Genomic DNA, 26,941 nt, shown 5'->3' on the forward strand with positions numbered 1-26,941 from the left:
ATGTTAGCCGATGTATTCTCGAGGGATGGAGGTTGATTGAACACTTCAAATTCATCCGAGGAGTCTGACAAAGTCACAATCCTCTTTGGATTTTCTTCTTCTTCTTTTTTCTCTCTTTCTTCCTCCTCTTCCTTAGGAACGAGTTGGGACGATGATGCTTCTACTGAAGGGATTCCCACAAAGAGTGATTAAGTAAGGGGTGTACCTTCAGGAATTGGAATACCCTCAGGAATGACAAATCCCTTATAAGCTACACTAATACGGTGAAGCCGAGGATCGTTGGCTTTTATCACACACTTGGGGGCTTGAAATGCCAAAGAAATGGGCGTGTACCCAAGGATTATGTGTGCTGCTCGTAATTGACCGTCGATTTCGTTTACGAACACCTCAGACTGTAAAATTCTATCTAGGCTCTCTCTGTTGACTAAGCTGAGCCGAGGTTTGGTAGAACATTTGTTTGCAAAATCATTAAAAGTAAAAGGAAATTTTGTCAGAAGCAGAGATAATGTAAAACAAAAGGGAAATATAAGCTAGGGTGCATAAATTTATGACTGTACCCCCACCTGGTGCTCCCTTCTCAATCGGACAGGGTAGGCCATCATGCCATTCCCCAGAAAAAAAATTAAAAAATCCTCCTTTAGCCCTTTGTTTGATGTAGGGAGGCATTGGATTAACCTTACTTCGGGATACCTTGACTTAAGGTAATATCCCTGCCCTGTCAAATGGTGTAGATTATATACCCAATTCACATCATGATGGGTCAAATTTAAATTCATTCTCTCGTTTAGGACTTCTATACTCCCTAATACCCTAAACATATTTGGGGCGCATTGTGTGGGAGATAGTCTAAAGAACCTAAGATAGTTCCTAGTGATGTTACCCATGGGAATGGTCATCCCTCCCTCTATGAAGGCGATCATTGGGATGACCACCTCTCCTGTTTTCCTGGCATCTACCTATTCCCCCTGGGCAGCGTATCTCATGCCCACTGTTGGTGAGATCCTATACTTAGCCCTAAACCTTTCTATACCCTCCTCGGACTCAACTAAATGCTTGAACTTACCCATTTTCTAAGAAGTTTTGAAGAGAAATTAACAAGTTTGAAACAAAAACTAAGAGGGTTCAAGGAAACTTACAGGTTTGAAAAGAAGGTCCTTGGACAAATTTTTAGTATTTGTAGACGCACAAGGAAGTGAGAGAAAGTGACAAGTTTAGTGTATGAGCTCTAGGACTATGTTATTGTTGAAAGTAGGAAAGCGAATTGATTTGAAAAGCTATTTATAGTGGCACAGAAGTTACAAGCGGGAAAATTCCCACTTGTAAACCTAGGAAAATCCTACACCGTTGGATTTACATCTTGTCGTTGAACATGGGGGACAAGGGTGCCGCCAAAATTTAATGATGGCACGCTCTGGATGCCGAAGCGTCAGGAGCGTGCCTTGAGCAGGTAAAAAGGCATTTGGGAGTTTGGGTAGACAGGGTATAACCATAAACGGGATGGGTTGAGGATATCAAAATCCTCCTTTCCTCCCGAGGAGTCGAAAAGTAAGATTTTAAGGGGCTATTGTGGGGGCCAGTTATCTAAAAGGTACTATTAAAATTGTACGAATTGGGCCTATAGCCAATCCGATGATGGTCAAATAAGGTTATAATGGGAATGGAATAAGAAGAAGAAATAAGGAGTGTATGTGATAGTCCAAAATATGTCCGAGGAAAAAAGTCATCTCGGAAACAGAGATCCGAGGTCAGTAAGAATGTCTTATCATCCTGGACATCCTTCAAGGTTGAATCATGATTAGAAGTCAGATATTGGATAAGGGATGACTAAAGGGAGGCAACAAATATCTTCAAAGGCTGCTACCTCCACATTAAATGCATCACAACTAACTTCTTGGCCGCATTAATGTGGAGGTGATATCTGAACAGTGGTTAAGCAGCCTTATAGTTGCTAGTTGAAGGTTCTGGGAGGTGTTGGATGGGACAAGAAGGAGTTCTTAGAAATTAACCTACACGTGTATGGTAGGGATGATACCAAAATTATAGTATATAGCATGGAGAAGTGGCCCAAAGGAAAGGGATCGAAAAATTAAGAAATCTTGGTAGTAATCCTTTGAACTCTTGTAACATTGATCATCAACTGGATATTATAATATAGCTTCTCGGACTGTGCCGGGGACAAATTTCCTCATTTCACTAGTATTTGATTCTCTTAAATAAACAATTGTTTTTATCTTTCTTACCAAGTAGAACTAGTTCTTTTACCCACGCTCTACAAATTCATTATTTGGGCTTATTGGACTAAACCCAATCCTATATTGGGTCCAATCCAAATTCTGTCCTCACAGCTTCTATCTCATCAGTAGAATATATACTAGATTCTTTAATAAGGTATTAAATTAACTTATGCTTTCTCTCTAGATGAATTCAATAATTTTAGCAAACAAAATGGATTCAATAATTGAGCATAAGTAAACCATGTAAAAGAAATCATCACTAACTGGTTCGTTTTCATTTTTTATTTTATTTTTTTTATGTTGCAACTTGGTAGAATTAGAGAGATTGAGTTGTTGTTGTTGTTGTTTGTTTGTTTGTTTTTTTTTTCTTTATTGTATTAATTATCTTATTAAACTCAATTTAAATTGATTTAAGAGTAAATCCATTGGTGTATGTCTATTGCAAATTGTATAATTTTAATGGATGAAGTTAGAGGTAGAGTTAATTAGGGGTGGCAATTTGTGTTCACGTGACGGGTTCGTGTTGTATCGACTCATGAGTATTCGACTATATAGGTCAACCCTAACTCGACATGTTTATTAAAGAGGTCAGGATTCCTTAACTCTAACATAACCCATTTATTAAATGAGTTAGTCATGTTGACCTATTTATCAGATTTTATCAAAATGAAAAAAATAAAATAAAAATAATTTTAGTATTAACCAAATTGATATGAATTATGAAAAACCAAACAAATAAATATTTTCAATATAAAATTCAGAAATAATGAGTAACTATATCACAAATAATCATTCAAAACTAAAACATTTATCAATATCATAAATAATCAATCATAATATGTCAAAGAAAATAAACCACAACAACTAATAAGTTTATATACCTGGGGTTTGAAGGGTATATTGGTAAAATGTCATTTAATTAAACGGGTCAAACATGTTAAACGAGTTTCATGTGATGGACACTAACCCAACCCGTTTATTAAATGAGTTAGTTGTGTCAACCTGAATATGACATAAACCCATTAAGTCTCAACCCATAACTTACTAATTTCGTGTTGTGTCGGGTTCATGGGTCGTGTCAAATTTTGCCACCCCTAGAGTTAATGCAAAGTTAGAATTTTAATAAGACGCTTTAGAATTTAAAGACTTTTGATTAAGTATAATTGAAATAGAATATGTGGAATCTAAGTTAGTAAAAGTAGAAACATAGATGAAGAGGGTAGTAAGACTTGAACTTGATGGTCAAGAAATATCAAAGAGTGAGAGCTTTTGATATCTTTGATCAATAATTTATAAAGATTAATAAATTGAAAATGATGTGAATTATATGTTAAGAGCAATGTGGATGAAATGGAGAAGTACATCAAGAGTATTGTGTACATGATCATAGATACCTATTAAGTGAATTGGAAGATTTTATAAGACTCCCATTAGATTATCTTTGCCCTATGGTATTGAGTTTTTGGTTGTAAAGAAGCTGTGTACAAGTGAAAATACACAAAAATATAGGATTCAAAATGAGGAAATCGCTTAAAGATAACGGCAGCTCTAATTAATGAAAAACTGAGTGATAGTAAGCTTGAGATGATTTGGTTATATTAGAAGAGGGTGATTAATATATCAATGAAAAATAGTAAGTTGATTCAAGTTTTTTTTTTTTAATAAGAAGTTGATTCAAGTTAATGGGACAAAAAAAAAAGGGACAAAAACGAAGAATAACATTAGTACAACTAGTAAAAAAAAATGACTCAAAAAAAAAAAACTAGTAAAAAAATAACCTATCTATTAATTAAGTAACATAAAGTCTAACTTCAAATCTAATAAAACAATAGAAAAAAAAAAAATACACTTAACTAATCATGACCGTTCTTTTCCCCACACACACACAAAAAAAAAAAAAAAAAAAAAAAACCTAACCATTACTAATTTATTGAGAATCTATATTAAATCAAAAACAAATTTGGGAGTTTGGGACTATTCAATTTTAGAACATAATATTGCTAGTCTTCAAAAATGTTATCAATTTTCAAAATCACCAAAAAAAAAAAAAAAAATTAAAACATATATATTGCAGCATTAAAAAAAAAGAAAAGAAAAAAAGAGTGACCATTACACAACTCTAGTTAAACAGGCTTCTTCTCTCGATCTGCTGTACGTCCTTTCTACACACACACACATACACACACACAAAGAAAGAGAAGATTACGATGATCGGAGTTGGGAAGATCAAGCAGTACTCGAACGTTCTCGACAAGCCTCTCAGCAAGGGCAAGCAAGAGGTCTCTCTCTCTCTCTCTCTCCCCAACTTTGCTCATTTTTGTTTATTTAATTCCGAAAATGAAGCCAATTTTGAATTTCATTTTGTTTTTGCTTTCTCTGCTCTACAACTTCCATTTCCTCTTAGATCTCACTCAAAACCTTTCAAAGTATTTACACTTTTTTTTTATAGATTGAAATAGCGAAGCAGAGACAGCGAATTTGGAATTTTATATATTCTTTTGATTATCTGTATTTTTCATTTTTTACTTTTATGGATTGAGGTTTTTTTGTTTGGTTGCAGGTGAGTTTGAGTGCGTTTGCGTTCTTGTTTTCGGAGCTTGTGCAATACAATCAGACGCAGGTGGACAATATTGCCGAGTTAGAACGAAGGTTTCATTCTTAATTTTTATAATCAATCGCCCAATTTTGTACTACTTTTGCATTTTGTGTTTGATTTGGAGTCATTATTACATTGCAACATGTTTTTGAGAAACATTGATGAAAATGAAAGTTTCTAAGGTGTACCTTCCTAGCGCTAGGGTTGCACCCCTTTTTGTACTATTTCAATGAAAAAATCACTAATAAAGAAAAGAAAAAGAAGAGAGTGTAAAGAAGAAAGGAAAACCGTAGGAATTGTATGATCGGAAGATTAGGAAAACCTTATACTAGTTACTTACATTGAATTTTTCATTAAATTTTGGCTTGTTCAAATGGATCAGGCTGGAGGATGCTGGCTATGCTGTTGGGGCTCGAGTTTTGGAACTTCTTTGCCATAGGGATAAGGTATGGCATGCAACTGAAAGTTCTTCTTTGGATTGATGTCTTTCTGAATGCATTTCTATTGGTATATTACTTTGATTTTACTGGAATTGATTTATCATCAATCAAAGTAGGCTATTATTGTTGGGGTTTATAATGCGTTAGTGTATGTGTGATATGTATGTCTTCTTTGATGAGGTTAGCATCAATAATATGGTGATATTCTTCTTGATATCACAGGGAAACAGAAGGGAAACACGATTGTTGGGCATTCTTTCGTTTGTACACAGCACAGTATGGAAGGTGTTATTTGGAAAGGTGAATGCTGTTGTTTTTGTTATTGTTTATATTTTTTTCCGTAATTCAATGGTTAAATGTTAAAGATATATGTAAGTGCATTTTGTTTGTCAGCACTTAAATCAAATGCTTTCTCAGTAACATTGATTTTTTTTTTTTTTTTTTCCAAATATTTTTTTGTCACTCAGTTTCTGTATGTCCTGATTTTCTGGATGTTCTGATAGTTGGATTACTAAGTGTTTGAATGAACTAAAGTTAAGGAAATTTGAAGTGCCTTTTCTTTCTTAGAGAAAGGTGCTTCTTTACATGAATTACTTGCTACTTTAATATTATTAGTGTGTGCGCACACATCAGATTATCATATGAGCCTTATTGTAAACTACGTCCATTTTACCTCCTTGACTCGAAAGCTTTGCCTTTAATCGTCATAAAATCTGAAAATGGTATGTTTCTTTATGTGGTGGATATATGAAGTATATTTCATGGCACCAAACTTACAAGTTGGCTGTTTACTTGTTTTTATTTTCTCAGTTCTGTTTTAATGTAGTGATAGAATGAAAATTCATTTGGAAATGGCACAATTGTTTTTGAAAAGTTTTGTTATTGCTGTATCTTGAGAGAGAGAGAGAGAGAGAGAGAGAGAGAGAGATGTTTTGCCAATGAGCTATAGCTCAAATGAGGGCTATTCAACAACCCATGCAACCTGACCCAAACAGATTTCAATGGCTGTTTCAGTTGAAATCTTATTTCATTATGACAAAGTCCAATTGTCATTGGTTTAAGTGACAAAACCAAACGACTGATCTCTAAGACTCTCTCTAATAACACCACCATTTGTAGGTAAGATGATGCCAAATGTGTCTGAGGGAGGCCAGAATCTGTTGTGGGATGTTGAGATCTTGTTGTGGGAGGCTGGGATTTGCCAGTGGCCAGCCCCTTCTCTCCCTCCCTTGCCATCAATTTCCTCGTCTTTGTTGTTGACTTGCCAAACTGACTAAACTGTCAGATTTGATTGATAACTTGAAGATTCTATTTAGTTGATAACTTGGACATTGCAGGTCCAACATTGGTCATTGATTTTTTGAACATGATGTGCTTAGTTCAAGTGGTAGGTCAAACAAAAACCTGGCCCATGAATACTCATAGCTCTAATGTCACTCCCTTCTCCTTTAAGAATGATTGAAAATGAAGTGAGAGGTGCCTATCTTTAACATCCTCAATCCAGAGCTCCATGGCTCTAGCCAGTTGAAACAGAGCTGGAGTTGAGTGTCCTAATTTTGTCCTCAAAGAGCATATTTTGCAGTCTTTGTTTGATTGAATGCGTGCATTAGGAGGCATCTGTTCAATTTGTGATGGTAGATTTTATTGATTTCCTATCCAAGAATGGTTTCAGTGCCATAGAGAAGCTAAGGTGTGGTTGCCATGTCTCTATTTGTTAGACTCTGCGGTATGAAATAAATAAGAGGATTTTTCATGGAGTTGGGTGTCCTACTTTTGTCATCATAGAGCATATCCTGTGGTCTTTGTTCGACTGAATGCATGCACTAGGAGGCATTCCTTCAATATCTTTTGTAGATTTATTGATTTCCTTTCTTTGTGATTTGTATACTTTGGAAAGTGCCTGTTCACATCTATATACGTGGTATTTTATTTTCCTTTTCTAATAATAATATATATTTTGCATCTAATTCTCTAAGTTCCCACTTTTGCGGGGTCTAGGAAAGTTGATTGGTAGGCAGCATTAACCCCTTTTTTTTTTTTTGGAGAGGCTGATTCCCAGGTTTTAACCTGTGACCTGTCAATGTTTTGGAAGGCACCTGCCATCACAAGGCCCCACCTCTTCTAATAAGATTTTTTACTTATAAAACAAAAGTGCTGGTATTAATGAGGTTCCTTATTGTAGGGATGGTATATGTGGTATATTTACTGTGAAATGTGGTTATGTAGTACAAACAATGAGTTAGACAAATTCTCTATCTAATATGAGGATTATTTTATTTTATCTTTTTTTTTTTTGATGAATTATTTTATCTTTTAGTTCATCTTAGCATATGTAATTCTAACACTTGTCTTCTTTGGTAAGTAGGATTTTGGTTTTAATCTTGCTACCACAATAAGGGGAAAAAGTTGCACGTGATTATAAAATTATGTATATCAAGTATTTGTGTTAGCTTTTTTTAGCCTTTATAGTAATTGTGGATGATGCTTGTGAGAATTCAGAACTACACTAGATAATCACTGTTATTATTTTTGTTCCTAGTCAATTTTCACTAGTATGATGGTATATTTATGGATGTTGTTCTTGTTGTTATCAACTTATCATCATTATTTCTTATTCATTAAAAAAAAAAAGCATTACTTGTGTGCTGGTCAATTCCAATTATATTGTTTGAAGATCTGGTGCACTCAATGTTGAACAATTTACTTCAAGACTGTGGAACATTTAGACAGTGAAGGTTACTGCTTAGACTTCATGAATGATATAAATGATGATATTGCATGAATCTATATAAATATGGGCTTTGCTTAGTCATTGATTTAGCAGAAAATTCAGGGGTGTATTTCTGTTGGATATCTGTCCCTCTTCATTTTAAATACACAATTCAGACCAGAAATTCTTCATGCTGGTGTGTATTTCTGTTTTGTCTGCACTAGAAAACTTTAACTCCATGAAATACTCAAATTCAGAATCTTACCATATCTTTTGTCATCATATTAGGTGGCTGACTCACTTGAGAAAGGCACCGAACATGAAGATGAATACATGATCAGCGAAAAGGAACTCCTTGTGAATAGGTAAGAAATTTCGTGGCTCTTGTAATTTATATTGCTAATATTACAACTAGCTGAAAATGTAGATTTTTACAATATTTTCCAGCTAATACACCAATTTGGGTTGTAGATTTATTTCAATTCCAAAAGACATGGGGACATTTAACTGTGGGGCGTTTGTTGCTGGAATAGTAAGAGTAAGTGCTTCATTGCCTTTGTTCCTATTAATTGACAGTCTAGATGTTGGAGGCTCTAATGGGCTTTTTCTTTATCTTTGAAGGGTGTTTTGGATAGTGCTGGTTTTCCAGCTGTTGTAACAGCTCATTTTGTGCCCATGGAAGGTCAGCAAAGGCCTCGAACAACCATTTTAATAAAATTTGCTGAGGAGGTAAAAACAACTAATTTCCTTTTCAAATATATTTGTTTGCAGTTACATAAGTAAAGCTGTAAAAGACTTGGCAGAAGGCCTGGTTAGGACCCAGAGGTTTTAAGTCACAGTGATTACAGGCATAGTATAACAAATTTAAACAAAAAAACTGTTTGCAGTTGACAAAATGTTTTTTTTTTTTTTTTGATAGGTAAATAGGGGGAGGGGATTGGTGGGGTTCGTACCTCAATTTCCAGATACCACAAAAGGTGTTGGAACCACTGGGGTTTCCCTAGAATCCCTTGATAAGATGTTTTCCACACTCATAATGCATTTCTTTCTAAACAAAGCTGATGTCATCCTCTTGAAACACCCCCTGCCCCTACTCTTCCTCATTTATCTTCCTTTTCTTCTCTCTTCCCAAATTTATACCTGGGCTCATCTTATTCATCTCAACATGGAGTAGCCTTGATGTCCCAATAGATTCGAACTTGCATGTGTTTGCCACTGCAGTTCGCTTAATGTAACCTATACATATATATGCTTAATTTGGGAGATGATGAATGCTTGTAAGATGTGTTGTAGTTGAAGAATGCTTTGCAATTGCATTCAGATGCTGAGAAATTATAAAGTGAAAGTTCCTTGCTACTTTCTCAACTAGACTACCATTAGATCATTGAATTTCATAATAACTACCATTAGTTGCATACAAGTTCTAGTTTTCCAACAATTTTTTGTAGTTATGTCACTTAAAGAATGAATGAGTCTCAAAATTCCTTGCAAAATTATTAAGTATACCTACCTTTATCCTTGAGATATTTAATGCTGCTAAGGGCCATATGATGTGCTTAGGGTTGCCTTTAATACATAAGAGATTACGGTTGCCCAGAACTTTATGTTATCCACCCAGAAAGATGTTCACAACCTCTCTAGACACTTTTCATTCTGTTTTGTATCTCATTCTAGTTCCGGCTTCCAAGTTATGAAGACAGTGTTCATATGACAACTCTCCATCGTAGGAATGCCTTGGGTGATATTTTCGAGGCAAACAACTGTAGTTACCAAAGTTAGATATGCATGAAAAATCATAAGAAAAGTTAAGTCTTGATCCTCTTGTTCAGGGTTCATCATATCGCATGTTATGTGGATTAAGGAATGTAGTGTTTCAGCTAAGAGCCTTGTAGATACCTGGTCTCCCTTATGAGTTATGAGGAGAACTAGTTTCGACTCCCCCATTGCTCACTTGTTGTAACAATGATAAAAAATGAGTGTAATGGTCCAGATCATTAATATTTGAGAGTCAACCCCCAGAAAAATGGAACTGTGACAAAGAACGTGCCATAACAATTGTTCGATTCTTCTATTTTTACTCAAGGACTCATGGATATGCTCTTTTTTCGCCTTTCTGCATAGGTCTCTTATCATTAATCTTTGTAATTTGCCATTTTTGGTTAAAGATTGGGATGAGTTGGGATAGGGTGTTTTTGGTTGGTTCAAAACTAAATTGAGTCAAAGATAGAACATTGTTGGAGCCAGGAGAGGCAACTGGATGTCCAAAAAAGGAAGAAAGAAAGACCAACTTTTAGCATGGTAAAGTTTGGCATGTGCTGGAGTACATCCACATGTATTTAAAAAATGGTGATAGCTTGCTGGGGGCCTTCATTGTGAAACTGGATGGTGTTCTCTGACATTATTTACCACGTTCCTCTTGGTCTACTGATATATTTAATCTATGTCAATTCAACCTGAACAGGAAATGCATGGCATGATGGCCATTAGCATAGTTTCTAATAACATTGAACAACATGCCTAGATCTGTAAAAGTAGCTAAATAGGTAAGGGGATCAGCATTTGATTGCTCTGAATTCTGCTTGAATTGCGCGCGCTTATGTTTGAGTTACTATTCGGCCATAAATTGGGTTTTGTTCTTCTGGCTTGAGCTCCTGAGTGGTATACAAAAATGTAAAGCTGGTCTAGATTAGAAGGTAGAAGTGAAAAAGGGCATATCCACTGCGTTACACGTCATGCCACTTAAAATTTCTAACATCTCTTTGTTGGGTGACATTTTCCTTCTTCTTTACGAGGGGCTTCTGATCTGTAAACGGGCCTTTAGAGTTCACATTAAAATTTTGTGTGTGTTTACTTCATCCCCAAATTTTGTGTGATACAGCATATTTGATTATATAAACTTTTATAAGCATAGGTCATATATGTAGAACACAATAGAATGTTTTCTATCTAGGTTTAAAATGTGTATAGAGTCTATAGACCTGCTTATTGCAGCATGCTCTTTTTCTGACTAGTGAGTATATGTATATACACAATTTTTCTCATCTGCTTTTGGCCTTTCATCTAGGTACTACGAAGAGAAGCAAGGTTAGGTTGATATATGTGCCAGGACTTATTACATGTAATGTTTATGATGCTCAGCAAGAACATGATGAATGTGTTAATGCTCTGCAACAACATGGTGAAGGATGGTGAATTTTTTAGCTGGTTTGTCAAATTAATTAGGATTTTCACCTGCCAATTCTGTCGCTTGGGCCAAATGGAATTCCTATCATTGATTTGTATTGTTGTATACTCTATTTCATGGCACAGTAACTATGTGGATCTAGAATTAGCAATTACCATCGGTCAGTTGATGTAGAAAAGGTACAAATGAAAGAAAAAAAAATTGTTAATTTCTATGTTTATTTGAACTCAAGCAGATTGTTTAAGCAGAGAGAAATTGTTTTATGATTTGTAGTTAAGTGAGAAACAAATAGTCTTACTATAAATCTGTGTATATATGGGCCTGATCTCTGGGTGGATGGATGTTTGTTCACATGCATGGGATATCAAGGGCCCGTTTGGTAAAGGAATTTGAGTAATGTTGTTTGTATTTTTTTGAAATACGTGTGAGTGAAAAAATGTGTGGAAATGCGTATAATGTTGTTTAAAAACTGAAAACATGTGTTTAAGATGTTTTACCAAATGAGGCCTTGAATTCTTGTATGCATTGTTGCAACAATGGCAGAGCACAGCTTCATTCCCATTGAAGTTTGGATTTTTTAATAGTTTAGTGGAAGGGTGTCTTTCACTTGGTAGGATGTTCAATATTTTTGTTTGAAAATATATTTTTACTTCATAAGTTATTTCGGCTAATAACCATATGTGACGTAGGATTTTGGTGAATTTCAATCAAATATTGTAATTATGAATTTGCCTTGTAAAATCCCAGACAGCCATTTCTAAGAAAGGCTAAAGGGGCTCTCTGGCAAATGCAAAAATAGTAGATAGTTGTGCCCTTCGGTTAGGTGTATTGGTACATACAGATTGAAACAAAGTCTTAAAATGTATTGAAGTGGAAGTTTCATAAAGATGAATAGCTTGTAACCTGAAGAGGCTCTGAAACTTCAGAACATGATCAAAACCACTCTATAGGTTGATGTTGGATATCCAGGGATAAGGAGAGAGATGAAGGAGATTTTAGAGGAGAAGATGAGAGGGATGGTGGGCTTTTCTCCCCTTTCAAAGTTTAAAACATGGTCTAATCTCAGCCCTACTCAAGAGGCATAGCACCAGTAGTTTAAAAAAAGCAATAGGTTTTAAGTTGAATCAGTGTCAGTATTCATCTCTAGATTTCTCTTCTTTTAGGTCATCTACATGCTTTTTCTAAGACAAAATCAAACCAATAAATTCATGGCGCACTCTGTTATTATAGGCGTCAGAGTCAAATTAGGTAGACAGCATCCTTGAACATACATGCTTCCGTTATTGGTTTTTCTAATTATCAGATTTCATTATATTTTTTATAATTGGTATTCAGTAGTAGCACTTAGGAATTTGTTTCGTAAATGAGATTTAAAAAAAAAAAAATTATTACTATTATTATTATGTGTTTTTGGAGGAGACACCGGTCACATGAATGAACTGAACTACATGACTATTTTAATTTTTTGAAATTTTTTTTGCCAATTTCAATTTTTAGGAGGCCAAATATATTTTTTTAATCCAAAATTTAAAAGCTCTATATATGTACTATTTAAAATTGTTAAGTGTTACAGGCTGGCAAGCAGCATTCATGTCTTGGTAACAAGATTAGGCGAATTTTTAGAATAACTCCATCATGGAATTTTCAAAATCTTATCCATTAATTTTAAAAAGAATATATTGAATTTTAACACATCATCAATAATTTAAATATATATGAAATAGAGGATAGTTAATAATGTTGATTATGCAGTAAAATTTAATCTATTCATTTCAAAATAGGTAAATAGGATTTCAATTTTTAAGAAGCCCACGATAGAGTTATTCCAAAAATTTTAGAATATTTTAGCCCTTGCTAATGTGTCTACACATTTAATTGCTTTATGATAAATATGGCAAACTTCATAAGCCACAGTGATGAATCTAGCTCATCAACCACCTGCAATTGCGGCCAACAATGTCAGCAAAGGAATTGTTAGGTGAACGTTGGCTGAGGAGCATGGAGAAAGTATCTCTCGTACTAGATGTCCATAGACTCACATGTCAGTGAGACATGTGATGAATCTGGCTTATCAACCACCTGCAATTGCGGCCAACAATGTTAGCAAAGGAATTGTTAGGTGAACGTTGGCTGAGGAGCATGGAGAAAGTATCTCCTGTACTAGATGTCCATAGACTCACATGTCAGTGAGATGTGTGTCACATGTCCTGCGCATAAAAGATTTTTCCAAGGAGCATAAGAACAACCACGTCTGCACCTCAGCATAGATGACAAAAGAATAGTATATATTACTACCAACTTTAGATTGCCAATATTAGATCATGAAACATTGAAAGCTTTTTATGGTGTAAATGTTACATAGTCATGTCAATTTCTTGGGCACCAAAAGCATAAAAGTTGGGTTTGAAAATTTGCATTTGGCAACTTATCAGTGATTGGTATGCAATCACTCTCCACGTGAAATCACTATTACTATCATTTTTATTGCCCATCAATTACAGTTGTGTGCCGATAAATTATTTGAGACTTGAATGGGAAGAAAATCCTTTTAAAAAAGGAAAGAAAAAGAAGAAGATTCGGACAGATCCAGCCTTAATTTTGTCAAGAGAAAGCTCTATCCCTTCAAAAGTTGTGCCTTTTCGGTCTACCCTTTATGATCATTTCTTGAATTATCAGAAATAAAACCATTTAAGTTCAAATATCCTACTTAACCATGAGACCGAAATAACCACTATTAATTACACCTTCTTTGGCACATGCTTTAGCCATGAGAGCAAGATTGTCATTTCCTATTCAATTTGGTTGGAATTTGTTCCTCCGGACATTTATAAGCTTTATGTATCTGATTTTTCATCAATAAAATAAATTGGCCAACCGGCCTGCTTCTCAAAAAAAAAAAAAAAAAACATGTTCTTGTCTTTTTATCACTGCTTTCTTTGTAAAAATAAACAATTTAAATTTTATTGCGGGAAAAATTTTTGTTTACACCAACCAATTCAATTTGATCATATCAGACAATTTATAATTGAAAAATATGTTTACGAGAAATAATATATCTACAACATTTTCATAACAAATTATATATGGCGAGTTGTTACAAGTTATTATTGGTGGGGTAGAAAAGTAATTTCAGTGGTAGACTCAAATTAGAACTAATAACAACTAACCACTTATGATTTGTTGGAAAAATATTGTGGATGTAACATCTCTCATATGTTTACTTAAAAGATACAACAAAATCATACCAATGAGCCCTAAAGCGTGAATGGTACCTCTGCTTAGCGTAGTAAACAAGTTGACCCAAGTATTGAAAGTTTAAGATTGTTAATTTAATTTATATTGAACACAAGCTGTGCTCGAGTGTATCAATAAATGAGATTATATATTTAAGATCTCAAGCTCGACCTTGCTTATGAGCCTAGCTACTTAATTAACTTCTTATTTTCTTGTATATAGTAAACACTACAACTAAAATTTGTTACCCCTTTACATATATATGTTAATAATTAATAACCAAATTATATTTGAACTTTATTATTTGAGTTAATTATATATAATGATTTCCTATTATGAGCTTATAAAATTATATTCAATAACATTGTATTGTTAAGAATTATATTTGAATTATTACGAAATGGATTATTTTTATTACCAATAATTTACAAATAATAATTGGATATTTTATTAGCTTATTTCCAAACTTATACAATCTAATCTCCCATCCATATAAGAATATTGTATATTTAAACATTTAAACATTAATACACATAAACATAAAATATAATATATACATCATTCGAGCTTCATGATCATGATTTTGTTCATGAGAACATTATTATGTTTGAGCTTGGCAAGTTAGATATTTGAGCTAACTTAGCCTTGAGCTTGATTCATTTATTAAATAAACGAACATAAACAATATTTTTACCAAGCCGAACCTGAGCTCTTTATAAACAACTAGATTTGAACCAGGAGTTTAATCCCTTGGAACTATATATAGGAAAAAAAACAACAACAACAAAATCTCTCCAACCTAAATAGGTCGGTTGAACTGTCATGTGTCTTTTCGTTTCTTCCCCCTTCTCTCTTAATATCCATCCAGCTTCTATGATTAATGGTCCTTCCATATCTTTGTGTCCATAACAGGAAATGAATCTCTTAATTCTAATACTAATTCTCTGATAAGTTTCTAACTTATAAAACAGGTCTCATTCCTTGCATAATAAGCTATAAACCAATAGGCGATCCTTTTTACCTTGTTTAGTGTATAACTGTATATATATAATTCTAAACTGTCTCAGAGCATTCAGCATAACTGATTGGTCTCAAAAAAAAAAAAAAAAAAAAGCATAACTGATTGGTCTGAACTTTAGGCTTACAAATAATCAGGTAAATCATCTATTCTTGATTACTTAAGTGTGTTTTTTTTTTTTTTTTTGAGAAATTCTTTTATTTATTTATTATATTGTGTCTGTTGTTATGGCTTTGATAGAATAATATCACAGGTTTTGTTGAGAAACCAGGCATTTTATTGTACTATTTGTAGTTTTTGAATGGTCCTGATTGAAGAGCAGACATCTAAAAACATTGCAGTTCACTGTAGAGGTCTGGTTGTTAAGAATTTTTGCTTCCCTAAGTAGAAAAATTAACATATTTTTTCTTAGCCATAACCTTACCTTTTCAAAATGCTCAACTAAACAGACCCTTGGTTGCATAACTGAACAATGCACATGATATAGATTGGATCTATTTTGATAAAGCATGCCATAATATGCATTAACCATGGCATTTCCAAGCACACTACCAAATTTAAAGGGAAAAAAAAAATGCTTTCAACGTCACCAACATGAGAAAGACTAAACCAATTGCACATTCATCTGATCATAGATGACATGCCATGACCTAAGGAAACACTAGCCACATCTGTGCAATACCCCAAAAGAAAAATTCGAGTTACAATTAGAACTTGATTCTCAAAAAAAAAAAAAAAGGTTACAATTAGAACTCCTCATTTTTTTTAAAGGAAATTAGAACTCCACTTAGTCACTTATATAATCAATTTGACCTAGTAAACACTTGACTTGATATAGCTCATGCCTACACAACACGCACTTATCCAACTTAATCCTTATCACATGAAATCTCATTCCATCTCAAAATTCCTGTTTGTCAATTTTTCAGTTTTCCTTTTCATATTCATGGACAGGTTTGATGGGCAGCAGTTCAGAACAGTCAGATTTAAGTGATTCTGAGATAGAGTACTACTTAGAGAAGCCGTATAAACAGCTAAAAGCTGGAAATTACATAATCCAGAATCCAAATGCCACCTTTAGATGCCCTTTCTGTGGGAAGAAAAAACAGGAATATCGTTACCATGAACTTCTTCAGCATGCCTCTGGAGTTGGAGCAGGCTCAGCTAATAGAAGAAGTGCAAAAAACAAGGCAAAGCACCTTGCGTTGGCAAGGTACTTGAAAGAAAACCTTGTTGATGATTCACATTCAACACTGTCTAAGGCTGAGCCAGGACATGTCATTGAACAGCTCAAGCAGGATGAACTCTTTGTCTGGCCTTGGAAAGGAATTGTTGCTAATATACTGAGGCAGCAAAAGCATGAAAGAGTTGTTAATGAAAGTGTGCATTGGCTGAGAAAGTTCATTCAATATCAACCTGTAGAAGCCCAAGTCTTATGCAGTGTCCAGGACATTTCAGGGTATGTCATATTAGATTTTGGTAAAGGGTGGAGTGGACTTAGTAATGTCAGGAAATTTGATAAAGATTTTCAAGCTGTTCAACATGGTAAAAAGGATTGGGATGCTTGGAAAGAGTATCCCGGTTCAGATTTATATGGATGGTGTGCAAGTGCGGATGATTATCATTTAAAAGGGCCAGTTGGAGATTATCTCCGTGAGAAAGCTGAGTTGAAAACAGTTGCTGACGTAATGAAAGAATCAACAGAGGAAACAAACACAACAGTGGTGAATTTAGCTAAGGAACTTGATATCACAAACAATAATTTGAATGAGATGGAGCTGAAGTACAATGAAACAAGCATGTCCGTAAGTAAAATGATGGAAGAAAATGACAGACTTCACCAGGTTTACAATGGAGGTATCTGCCTCTAATCTTTATTCATGATTTGATGGTTAAGAGTAGAAACATTCCTACCTTTAAAGAGTCATCATCACATCTCATCATCATCTTAACGTATGCTAACTAATTTTTTTGGTAAGAGTCTTACTAACTAATTGAGGGCAATATAATCAATTACTCTTAGACCACATTGAACTTCAAAACCTGCCACTTACTTTAAGTCATGTGGAAGCTGCTCGTTATGTGTAGGATGAATGTGTATAGTATCCAGTTTCCTAATTATATGAGGCAGCAACATGACTCCTATTTTGCAATGCGCCAATGCCTGTCTCTATGATAAGAAAGACACTATTAATTATTAAATAATAGCAGAAAAGAATAATATCTATTGAAAGCTAGTGGCTTAGTTGACTACAGGCTCAAGTTAGCTCTTCAAGACTCTAATTGAGCCTCAAGCCACAATCCTGTCAGAATGTATGTAGGACATTTTAGAAATACTTTTACATGTTTCATGGTCTCATGCATTCAAAGATGCATTGCCTGCATATACGAGTCTCTAGTTTATGGAAATACACATGATATTATGATCATTACATGTCATATTCATTTATCAGAATTGGAGAGGATGCAGCGTCTTGCACAAGATAATGCTCGTAGAATTATAGAGGAGACTGAAAAGTTAAAATATGAACTAGAATGTAAGAGAATGAAGCTTGATAAATGGAGCCAACAACTGACTGAGCAAGAAGCCTTAACTGTAAGTGAAAGACAAAAATTGGAGGAGGAGAAGAAAAGGGTACGTAATATCCTTCAGTCTTTTAAAAAAAAAAACTCTATAATACACTAGGAAATCATGAAGGGTGCCATTCACCCACACATGCCATACTTTAAAAATTGAATATATATTAGCCTGATTATAAAATTCTCACAAATTGAAGTTATATTCACAAAGCTCAAAGATGCTTGAAAAAAAAAATTTATTAGACAAAGATGCTGATTTCTTTGTTGCCTTTCATAATGTTAAGAAAAATGAGGTGCTTCACTTGGCTTCATTGTCGCATGTGGAGGCCAGTAGTAGTGTCTTGAGACTGCTTGACGAGCAACAGGTATGCAATGCTATTTATCTTTGAACAGCTTTATAAATACCCAAAAACAAAATTGACTGGAATAATACATATGCAGAGAGAAAAAAAGGCTGCATTGGACACAATGCTTAACTTAGAAAGAGAACTGGCTTCTAAACAGAAGCTGCAGTTAGACATTGAAGAACTGAGAGGGCAACTGAAGGTCATGGAGTGCATGGGAGGTGAAAATGACAAGGCAGTAAAGAAAAAGATGGAAGAGATGGAGGAAGAATTGAAGGAAAAGGTTGAAGAACTCCAAGATGTGGAAGCCTTGAATCAAACTCTTATTGTGAAAGAACGTGAAATTAATGACCAACTACAAGAGGCTCGCAGAGAAATGATTGCAGTATGATCTCTTTTCCTTGTATCCCCTATATTATAAATAATATCTTTGAAGTACTGAGAGTAAAGCCATGGTCTAAGCAATATGGTTGCAGACTTATCATATTCCAAAATCTGTGTCTTACCATGCACTTGTAAGTGACTAATTGAAGGCCTACTTCTTCACCTTAGGGTTTGTCAGGGCTCCTGAGTGGCTACACTACCATTGGAATCAAGAGATTGGGAGAGATTAATGTAAAGCCCTTCCAAAAGGTGTGTAAGAAAAGATATCCAGGAGATGGAGCATTGGAGAAGTCTGCGATTCTATGCTCCAAGTGGCAAGAGTATATTCAGAATACGGGATGGTATCCATTTAAAGTTATAGAGATTGATGGGAACAAAGCCAAGGTATCTCTTTTGAGTATCTCTGTCATTCTCTCAATGTTATAATTCAATGTTTTGCAGTGGTTCTCATCATAACTTTTGCAAATGCATAGCTTCTATTTTTAGAGTTGTCATCTCTAGTCATATTTTGACTGCAAAGTAGTTGCTTGGAACTATAAAAGGGTGGACTTTCCAAAGATTTTATAAATAGTTTTAATTGAAACGCAGAATTAATTTATCCAAATTTGAGGTCCCTATCTAGTTGGAGTAGCATTCATACTAGAGTCAAAAAGTTAACCGCCTATGTCTGACATATTAACTTCAAAAAAAATCAATTACAACCGAATTTTGGTGCCTGTAATTGGTGCTCGTTGAGCATGCCCCATTGTGTTGACCAAAAGATGCTAATATAAAAGTATTACTGTGTAGGTTACAGAGAAATCTTTTTTGATAAGTGTAGGTTACAGAGAAATCTTAGATACATTTTAGTTCTAAGAAATAAGTTCTATACAAATGGTTTTTCTTTATGCAGGAAATAATAGATGAAGAAGATGAGAAGTTGAGTAAATTAAGGAAAGAATGGGGAGAAGAGGTCTATATGGCTGTAGTAACAGCTCTGACGGAGATGAATGAACACAACCCTAGTGGGAGATACGTGATACCTGAGCTCTGGAACTTCAAAAAACAACGTAAAGCCACATTGAAAGAAGTTATTGCTTACATATTGGAGAGAACTTCTAAGAAACCAAGAAGGTGACCGGCAAAGGTTAGAATATATGCATCTTGTATTTCAAATTATGGCATTGCAGCAAAAAACCTAGACTAATTGCTGCTACATTTTCAATGCTAGGCAATGCACGGAGATGCTGAGGAAGTAACGAAGAAATGAATCAAAGACATGCAAAGATGCAAAATAGGCAGGCTACAAAAGATGCAAAATAATTTGTTTCTAGATGATTAATATTCCTACAAAATAATGCACTAATGCTTTTAAATGTTTGGTGGTTAGTTGATTTTCTCCAATTGTGCCCTTCATTTGAAGATAAATGTAGTTGTCCCTTGGCTGATGAGAATGGACTTATTTTTGTAGTTGAACATAAAAGTAGGTGTGTTGTCCACGTTATGCAAATAATGTTAGAAATCCAGGCACTAAAAGAAATTATCAAAATCATAATGAGAGTATTCCAAAAAAATATTGCCAATGCAAACCAATTCGATATTCACCAGATTTTAATATCAACCTGCCAGAATGACAAAATGGCTTTATACACAACAATGTAAAATCAATTCTATGCTTAATGCAGCTGATAGAATCCTTGGATTTCCCAATAGGCTTATAATAAACAACAATTTTTCTCATACTAAATGCATAAAGCCAATTCAGAAATGTCTTAAATTGTATGCACAGACGACTTTAAAATTGTCACGCAGAATGAAGCTTAATTGCTAACAGAGATTCTGCTGATGACTTAGGAGTCAGGTTTGCGCGTCAAACTTTTCAGAGCCCACCCCTTCTTTCACAGTACACTAATTGACCCTAAAATCAATCTATGTTTTATTGTTGACAATGTAAGGGTTAGCAGCAAAGGAAATAGGTTTGAGAACCAAACTATGAAGAGAGTTAAAAGTGGGGATTCATTGAGAGTCTTGGTACCTGAACAAGGACATTTTGGCTTGAAAACTGGATAAATTATTGCATAAAAAATTATTCCTCACACTGATGTAGTTGTCGGATTAAACTGCACCACAAGCAGCTGATAAAGGATGGACTAGGTCATAAACAACTGCAGAAAAAGTTTTTTAATTGTATCAGGTCATGGCCTAGTCTTCTTAAGGGTGGGCAAAACTGAGTTTTTGTGGTTAAAGAGAAGAGAGGGACTCTTCCTACATGGACAGTAAGACTAGCTTCACTTCATGTACGATGTATATTTTGTATGATATCAAGTTTATAAAGCAAATTTTCAAGCATGTGTTAGTGTTAGGGTGTCATAGGTCAGGTTCTGTTGGGTTAAGGATCAACCTCCCAACCAATCCAATCAGCTCATGTTTGGCCAGTGCCAACCAAAAAGGGTGGGGTTATCAACCAAAATGCAGCGTTGGAGTTGACAGTTGGATCACAGTTCCATCAATTTCACTCATCAAGGATGTCAAAGGAGGTGATGAGGTGGAGATTGAGCAGGTTAGAGGTAAGGATCTACTAGATCTCCTAAGAGTGACATCAATAGGCTGAGGCCAATGAGGATCAAAGAGAGGGAGGGACGGTGGTGAAGGCGAGGCAGATGACAAGGTGAGGGATGGTGGTGAAGGTAAAGGGCTAACAAATAGGACTCAGTTGGGTCAGGTTCACTTGGTTGAGGGGAAGAGAACCCAGAGTGGCTGAAACAAGTCAGATTTTGAGTTATAAAACCCAATTCAGACTGAGTTTCAGGCAAATCAGAATGGTCTGGGTGGGGTGGGTACTTGGGTTATTAACACCCCTAACTTTAATACAATGTTATTGTACCTATGAGAGAATACTCACCTAAAAAAAATAAGTTGGAGAGCAAAGAAGATTGTAGTCTGCTTTTTAAACTTTTTTTTTGGGATAATGGAAATTTTATAGATATTTAAAAAAAAAAAAAAAAAAAAAAATCAAGTTTCCCAAGTATATAGAGAGTATACAACTGGGGACAATACAATCAGCAACGCAAGTTACATAAATCAGTGAAATCAATAATAGAACATATAGACTGACCACACAAAACTGATATCCAATATAGCAAAGTTCTAAGGAAAAAAAATTTGAGATCAGGCATAGTTCCCTCTGTATCTTTGAAACTCCAGTTGTTCCTCTCCCTCCACAAACACCACATCAAGCAGTGCAGGCCAGCCATCAACAAATAACCATTCCGGTGATGCTGAAAACGACCTGGCCAACAAGCTAACAGCTCCACCGGCCTTCGACATGACCCAACAAACTCCAAATAAACCCAATACCATAGACCACAATTCTATATCAATAGGATAGTGCAGTAATAGATGGTCTACTGATTCACCATTGCATTTACACATATAAGTATATAATACCAATCCAAAAGCCACACATTCCACACCAATCCAAATGGCACACATTCTCTCTCTGTAAAATGTCAATTGTAAAAAATTTCCCTCCATAAATTGTCAATTGTCAAAATTTTCCCCAATACATCAGTGCAAACAAAGAAAGCAACTCCAGAAGGGATCTTCGGTTTCTAAGGAAAAGATTGGTCACTAATGCAAAGTAAAACCCAATAGTAACTACTTACAATAAATCCATTTTTCTTATTTGTTCTGTAGCACAATTTATCCTCCCCATTTCCTTTTACTGATGCCCCATTGATCACATCCATGAAATTCAACAAAGACTCCAACTCCTAATCCTGCACAGCTCGCATGAAATTTACATCCCAATGGAGGATCCCATTAGTAAGTTGCATAAGATCTGCCACACTTGCATCCTTGTTACGACAAATCCTAAATAACTCAGGAAGGTACATAGCAAGAGAGTTTTTCCCCACACCATCAATCTTGCTAACATTTCACTCTAGATCCATCCCCTATCTCATATTGGAGATAGCTTGACAGAGTAGGTCAACCCCTTCTAATATACTTCCATAAACCATGAGAACCAAACACTAAGTTTGAACACCAGCAAACCCCCCCCCCCCCCCCCCCCCCCCCCAACTCACAACCATATTTCACCTCTATCACTCTCCACCATAACGCATCCCTCTCAAGCCCAAACCTCCACAGCCACTTCCCCATTAATGCTTCATTAAAGCACCTCAAACTACTCACATTAGGTTAAAATTTTACACCTTATGCTTGAAGCTTAGTCAAAGCTAGTAATGAAAATTTTACATAAATTTCAATTAGGTTAAAACCTTCCTCCACTGAGAGATGCACCTTTTGCTACTGTGCCTATCTCCTGAAACCTCTTACACTTTGATCACATATTCTTCTACTTCAATCAGATCCTAGTGTGGTCCCTAACTAAACTACACACACTTACTAAATTTCTTAAAATCATATTTTTGACATGCTATGAATCATTTGGTAAATACCAAACCATATCCTGTTAGACTTTTGATTCGCCTGCGAAGTTACATATTAGTTTCTTTTTCAACAAGTAAAGATTCATTCATTGAACCAAAAAATGGAAGGGAAATACTCAAATACAATGGCAGTAATCCGGACATAGACCTAGACTAATATTGGCTGTTCCAGCCAATAGCTAATCCATCTCCAGATAATGCACGTCTTGCCAAAGAAACCTTTTTTAATAAGGTAATTTGCAATATAAGGCTTATATGTTTCTTTGGTACAATGTACCACACTTAAGACTGCACCAATATCCAAGACCTTTAACCCTCCCAGCCTACAGCCTGAAAGAACCATGGCATTGGCAGTGATGATTGGACCATAGTGCTAAGAACCAACACGAACCATCACTAGTAGCTGTGAGGATGAGAACTAAACATGAGAAAAACAAAAAGAAGACAAGTCAAGTTTAGGATAGAGAGGATGTTTGAAGTAGCGCTAAACAAATTGGGAAAAAAATCTAAAGCAATTGTACCAATGACCTAAAAATGCTGCCTATTACTGCTTTCAAGAAACAATATGCCAGCAAAATGCCAATATTGGGCAATCTGAGTATATCACGCCTATATTGCCAGAATTCCACAGGAGAGATTGCATCTATAAACAAACTAAAATAAGGAAACAAAGCAACAATTGCTAAACAATATTCATCCAGGAAATAATTTACAATTGTTCAAGTGGAGGCATGTGTGGTACCAGGAAAATTAGTAAGAGAAACAGATAAAAGACTATGCATACCTTAAGCCACTGTCCACAACTAAACAAATCAGTCAGCTTTGAGTAGCATCTGTACTTTTAGAACCATAGATCTATCCTTCAGTCTACTTCTATAACCTAGTGATCCTAAGTTGTAAAAGAGAAATGAGTTGCATGATGCTAATAGCCACTGTAAATTTAGAACACCCCAATATTATGACCAAGCCATCAAGGATCCTTTGTTACTTGGGAAGTACGACAAGAAAGAAATGAAGAAACATAAAATGGCTTCCTTTCTTATGCAATTTTTGAGAATTTTAGGCATTTTTCCGTCCCTCACCCTTATATGATCCAAAAGACAAAAGAGCAATAAATTAACAAAGAGAGACATTTGCATTTTATTTTTATTTTTTCTGACTTTACAATGATGCTACTGGTTTGCAGGAAATGCAAGTTCTTAAATAAAGTTCATCTTTTGTCATGAATTATGGTAAGAACTTTCACTGTGAAAACTGTAAACAAAATGCACAAGAATTGCTGTAAAGGAAATGTAGATGGAAAGTGGAAACTGATACAAACATGTACTCTACAGATAGATTTTATTTTTATTATCATTTCATAATATATATATTTTTTTCTCTTTTTTCAAGGAGTATTCTGTCCATTCTCAACACCGAGACCATACAAAACACCAGCATATTTCTCGGTTGAGTCATTAAAGAAACTCTCCTTCAGTTTCATGAATGTACAGCAAGTAAGCAAACTATCCGATCCAGCTTGGTGACAAATACCGATTCTTTCCACTTCCAAGAGCTCTGCAAGCTTGTTCAACCCACCATGAAGACTGTTGCAGAACTTCATCAGATGCTTGATATCATAAAGTGTAGGGAAATAAATCTTGATCAGATTAAAGAACCCCACCTGGGTATCGGGAAGATTCTGGCAAGTAAGCAACTTGAGCAAGTACCCAAAATCATACCCACTATGGAAAGTAACCCAATGCACGGTATCATTTAACACAATCCCCGACGACATCAACAACTCACTAAACCGACGAGCATCAACACCCTTCTCATTGTTCTTCATGAAATCAAAACCACTCTGGGATAACAGCTCAACAGAGTCATTGGCATACACATCCTCATTGGGATTAAACTCCCGGAAATTGAATTGCCACACACAATACTTGTCAGTCCCACAAGTGGGAAGGTTCCCTTTCTCATCAGATAAAGTAAGACCCAACTGAATTAACTTCAATAGATCCACATTGGCCTTAAGAGTCTGGTAATTATAGTCATAGCTGTTCTTGAAATTCCCTATCGGTCGAAGAACAATACCCGGAAACTCAGTATCCATTGCAATGTAAGGGTAATCATCTACGATTCCACGAATCAAAGCAAATTCATGTTCAAGATTATTGTTCCAAACGTCCCGGATGTGAATCGAATCACTTTTGGGCAAAATCGACATATTCTTTTGCAGATACAACAAAATTTGGAGCAAATGATAAAGACCCAACAAGACCAAAAACCGTAAATCTGCAAAAAGATCCCCAATAAAACAAACCCCAAATCAAAACAAGAAAAACCCATATCTTGAATAGCTAAGAAAAGCCCTAAAAAAAAATCCAAGCAATACAAGCATACAATACCAGGAACACCTTAAACGAAAGATAAGAGACAAACAAGAAAATGAGAAAGAGAAACCATGAAATGAAAATCTTACCTGAAGACTCAAAATGGGGATTTTCTCTGCAAAATGATGGGATTTTCTAGGGGATTCACAGGAAAGTCGTGGGTATTTTTTGAACAAACGAGGGGTTTTGGTTTTGCAATGAGAAAAGAAGAAGAAGATAAAGAAATCGGAGATGAAGGAATGGGGCTATGGCTATCTACGGATAAAGAGGTACGAGGCCTTCCTTTGCTTACATCGTAACAGTAACAGCATGGAATGTTTGAGGCAAAGCTGGCTTCTGGTTATGTGGTCCTTATATATAGAGGTTTTTTTTTTTTTTTTTTTTTTTTTTTTTTTTTTTTTTTTTTTTTTTGAATTTATATATAGAGTTAAAAACCCAATTTTCTTTTCCTTCATTCATATTTTATCCCCAAGTTTTTTTTTCCCTCTCTCTTCCCTCTCCTTTTTTTTTTTTTTTGGTGGTATATAGTATTGGGGCCTAGAGGGTGGGCAAACAATCAAAGGACCCAACTACCTACCCGACCTAATTAGTTTCGGTCGATTTCAACATTTTGTGACAATTGACGATAGGTTAGAACCAACAAAATCTAAATTTATTGAGCCTAGTGTAAAGTTTCCCACATGGATATCTAACATATCCTACCTTATCAAAAACTTTTGTTAGTCTGTTTCCCCCCTAATTAGCATATGCTAGAATGATATTGCTCCTCTTTGATAAAGATTTCGTCGATCTTGAGTTTTTAAGGCTCGTGATCTTTGTCATATATAGCGAATATCTTGAGATCTTCATCAAATCTCCACCAGATTGTGACACCCCAAGCCCTTTCAAATCCAAAATTAGCAAAATTGCTAGTGTGACCAATCTTATTGTTGATTTTAGCTCACCAGATAGGTCGACAATTCATGTGTTAACGGTCGGCTTGATGCAACTAGGTTAGACGATGAGTTTTTCACTAAACTTAAACCTGACCAACTTAGTGTAATCAATCTTATTGTTGATTTTAGCTCACTAGATAGGTTGACAATTCATGGGTCAACGGTGGGCAGCGATTTGAGCTTTCTCAAACTTGATGCGATTGGGCTAGACGATAGGTTTACACTAAACTTAAACCTAACAGACTTGTATACACCCCTAGTGTTCACTGTCATGTATTAGTTTGATTGTTAAATTTTTTTTAGAAAATTTAAAATCGTTATTTGTATAAAATAATTAGTTTAAAAGTAAATTAGCTTCAAATAACTTATTTTCATGTTCCATGTATTATCATGATCGTCAAATAGAAATTCTTTAATTAAACCTTTATGAAGTCCTCTTTATTAATGTATTCCTATACAATATACCCAAAA

General features: G+C 35.1%; 3 protein-coding genes across 3 annotated transcripts; 2 read left to right on the plus strand and 1 right to left on the minus strand.

Annotated features, from left to right (window-relative positions):
* The first annotated feature begins 4,323 nt into the window (after window positions 1-4,323).
* LOC115977230 (trafficking protein particle complex subunit 5) lies at window positions 4,324-11,468 on the plus strand. The gene is made up of 8 exons (XM_031098965.1): window positions 4,324-4,513; window positions 4,795-4,883; window positions 5,213-5,276; window positions 5,493-5,570; window positions 8,269-8,345; window positions 8,452-8,518; window positions 8,602-8,709; window positions 11,045-11,468. The coding sequence occupies exons 1-8, from the start codon at window positions 4,442-4,444 to the stop codon at window positions 11,072-11,074; spliced, it is 585 nt and encodes a 194-aa protein (XP_030954825.1). The 5' UTR covers window positions 4,324-4,441; the 3' UTR covers window positions 11,075-11,468.
* A 4,907-nt stretch (window positions 11,469-16,375) lies between these two features.
* Window positions 16,376-19,841, plus strand: LOC115973851 (factor of DNA methylation 5-like). Its single transcript, XM_031094091.1, has 6 exons — window positions 16,376-17,273; window positions 17,870-18,051; window positions 18,281-18,361; window positions 18,438-18,725; window positions 18,893-19,108; window positions 19,617-19,841. Exons 1-6 carry the CDS (start codon window positions 16,376-16,378, stop codon window positions 19,839-19,841), a joined length of 1,890 nt encoding a protein of 629 aa, XP_030949951.1.
* A 4,592-nt stretch (window positions 19,842-24,433) lies between these two features.
* Window positions 24,434-25,892, minus strand: LOC115977231 (probable CCR4-associated factor 1 homolog 7). Its single transcript, XM_031098966.1, has 2 exons — window positions 25,625-25,892; window positions 24,434-25,437 (listed from the first exon to the last, which is right to left on the minus strand). Exon 2 carries the CDS (start codon window positions 25,367-25,369, stop codon window positions 24,545-24,547), a length of 825 nt encoding a protein of 274 aa, XP_030954826.1. The 5' UTR covers window positions 25,370-25,437; window positions 25,625-25,892; the 3' UTR covers window positions 24,434-24,544.
* Between the last annotated feature and the right edge of the window lie 1,049 nt (window positions 25,893-26,941).

Source organism: Quercus lobata, chromosome 2, assembly GCF_001633185.2.
Source record: "Quercus lobata isolate SW786 chromosome 2, ValleyOak3.0 Primary Assembly, whole genome shotgun sequence".
In the NCBI taxonomy this organism is placed as follows: domain Eukaryota; kingdom Viridiplantae; phylum Streptophyta; class Magnoliopsida; order Fagales; family Fagaceae; genus Quercus; species Quercus lobata.

Excerpts from the sequence above, each read along its gene's own strand:
- LOC115973851 (XM_031094091.1), top strand. The coding sequence starts at position 16,376 with ATGGGCAGCAGTTCAGAACAGTCAGATTTAAGTGATTCTGAGATAGAG. Across the intron at positions 18,362-18,437 it reads GACTGCTTGACGAGCAACAG|AGAGAAAAAAAGGCTGCATT; the intron begins GTATGCAATGCT and ends ATACATATGCAG. Across the intron at positions 18,726-18,892 it reads CTCGCAGAGAAATGATTGCA|GGTTTGTCAGGGCTCCTGAG; the intron begins GTATGATCTCTT and ends TCTTCACCTTAG.
- LOC115977231 (XM_031098966.1), bottom strand. The coding sequence starts at position 25,369 with ATGTCGATTTTGCCCAAAAGTGATTCGATTCACATCCGGGACGTTTGG.
- LOC115977230 (XM_031098965.1), top strand. The coding sequence starts at position 4,442 with ATGATCGGAGTTGGGAAGATCAAGCAGTACTCGAACGTTCTCGACAAG. Across the intron at positions 5,571-8,268 it reads GGAAGGTGTTATTTGGAAAG|GTGGCTGACTCACTTGAGAA; the intron begins GTGAATGCTGTT and ends TCATCATATTAG. Across the intron at positions 8,710-11,044 it reads TAATAAAATTTGCTGAGGAG|GTACTACGAAGAGAAGCAAG; the intron begins GTAAAAACAACT and ends CCTTTCATCTAG.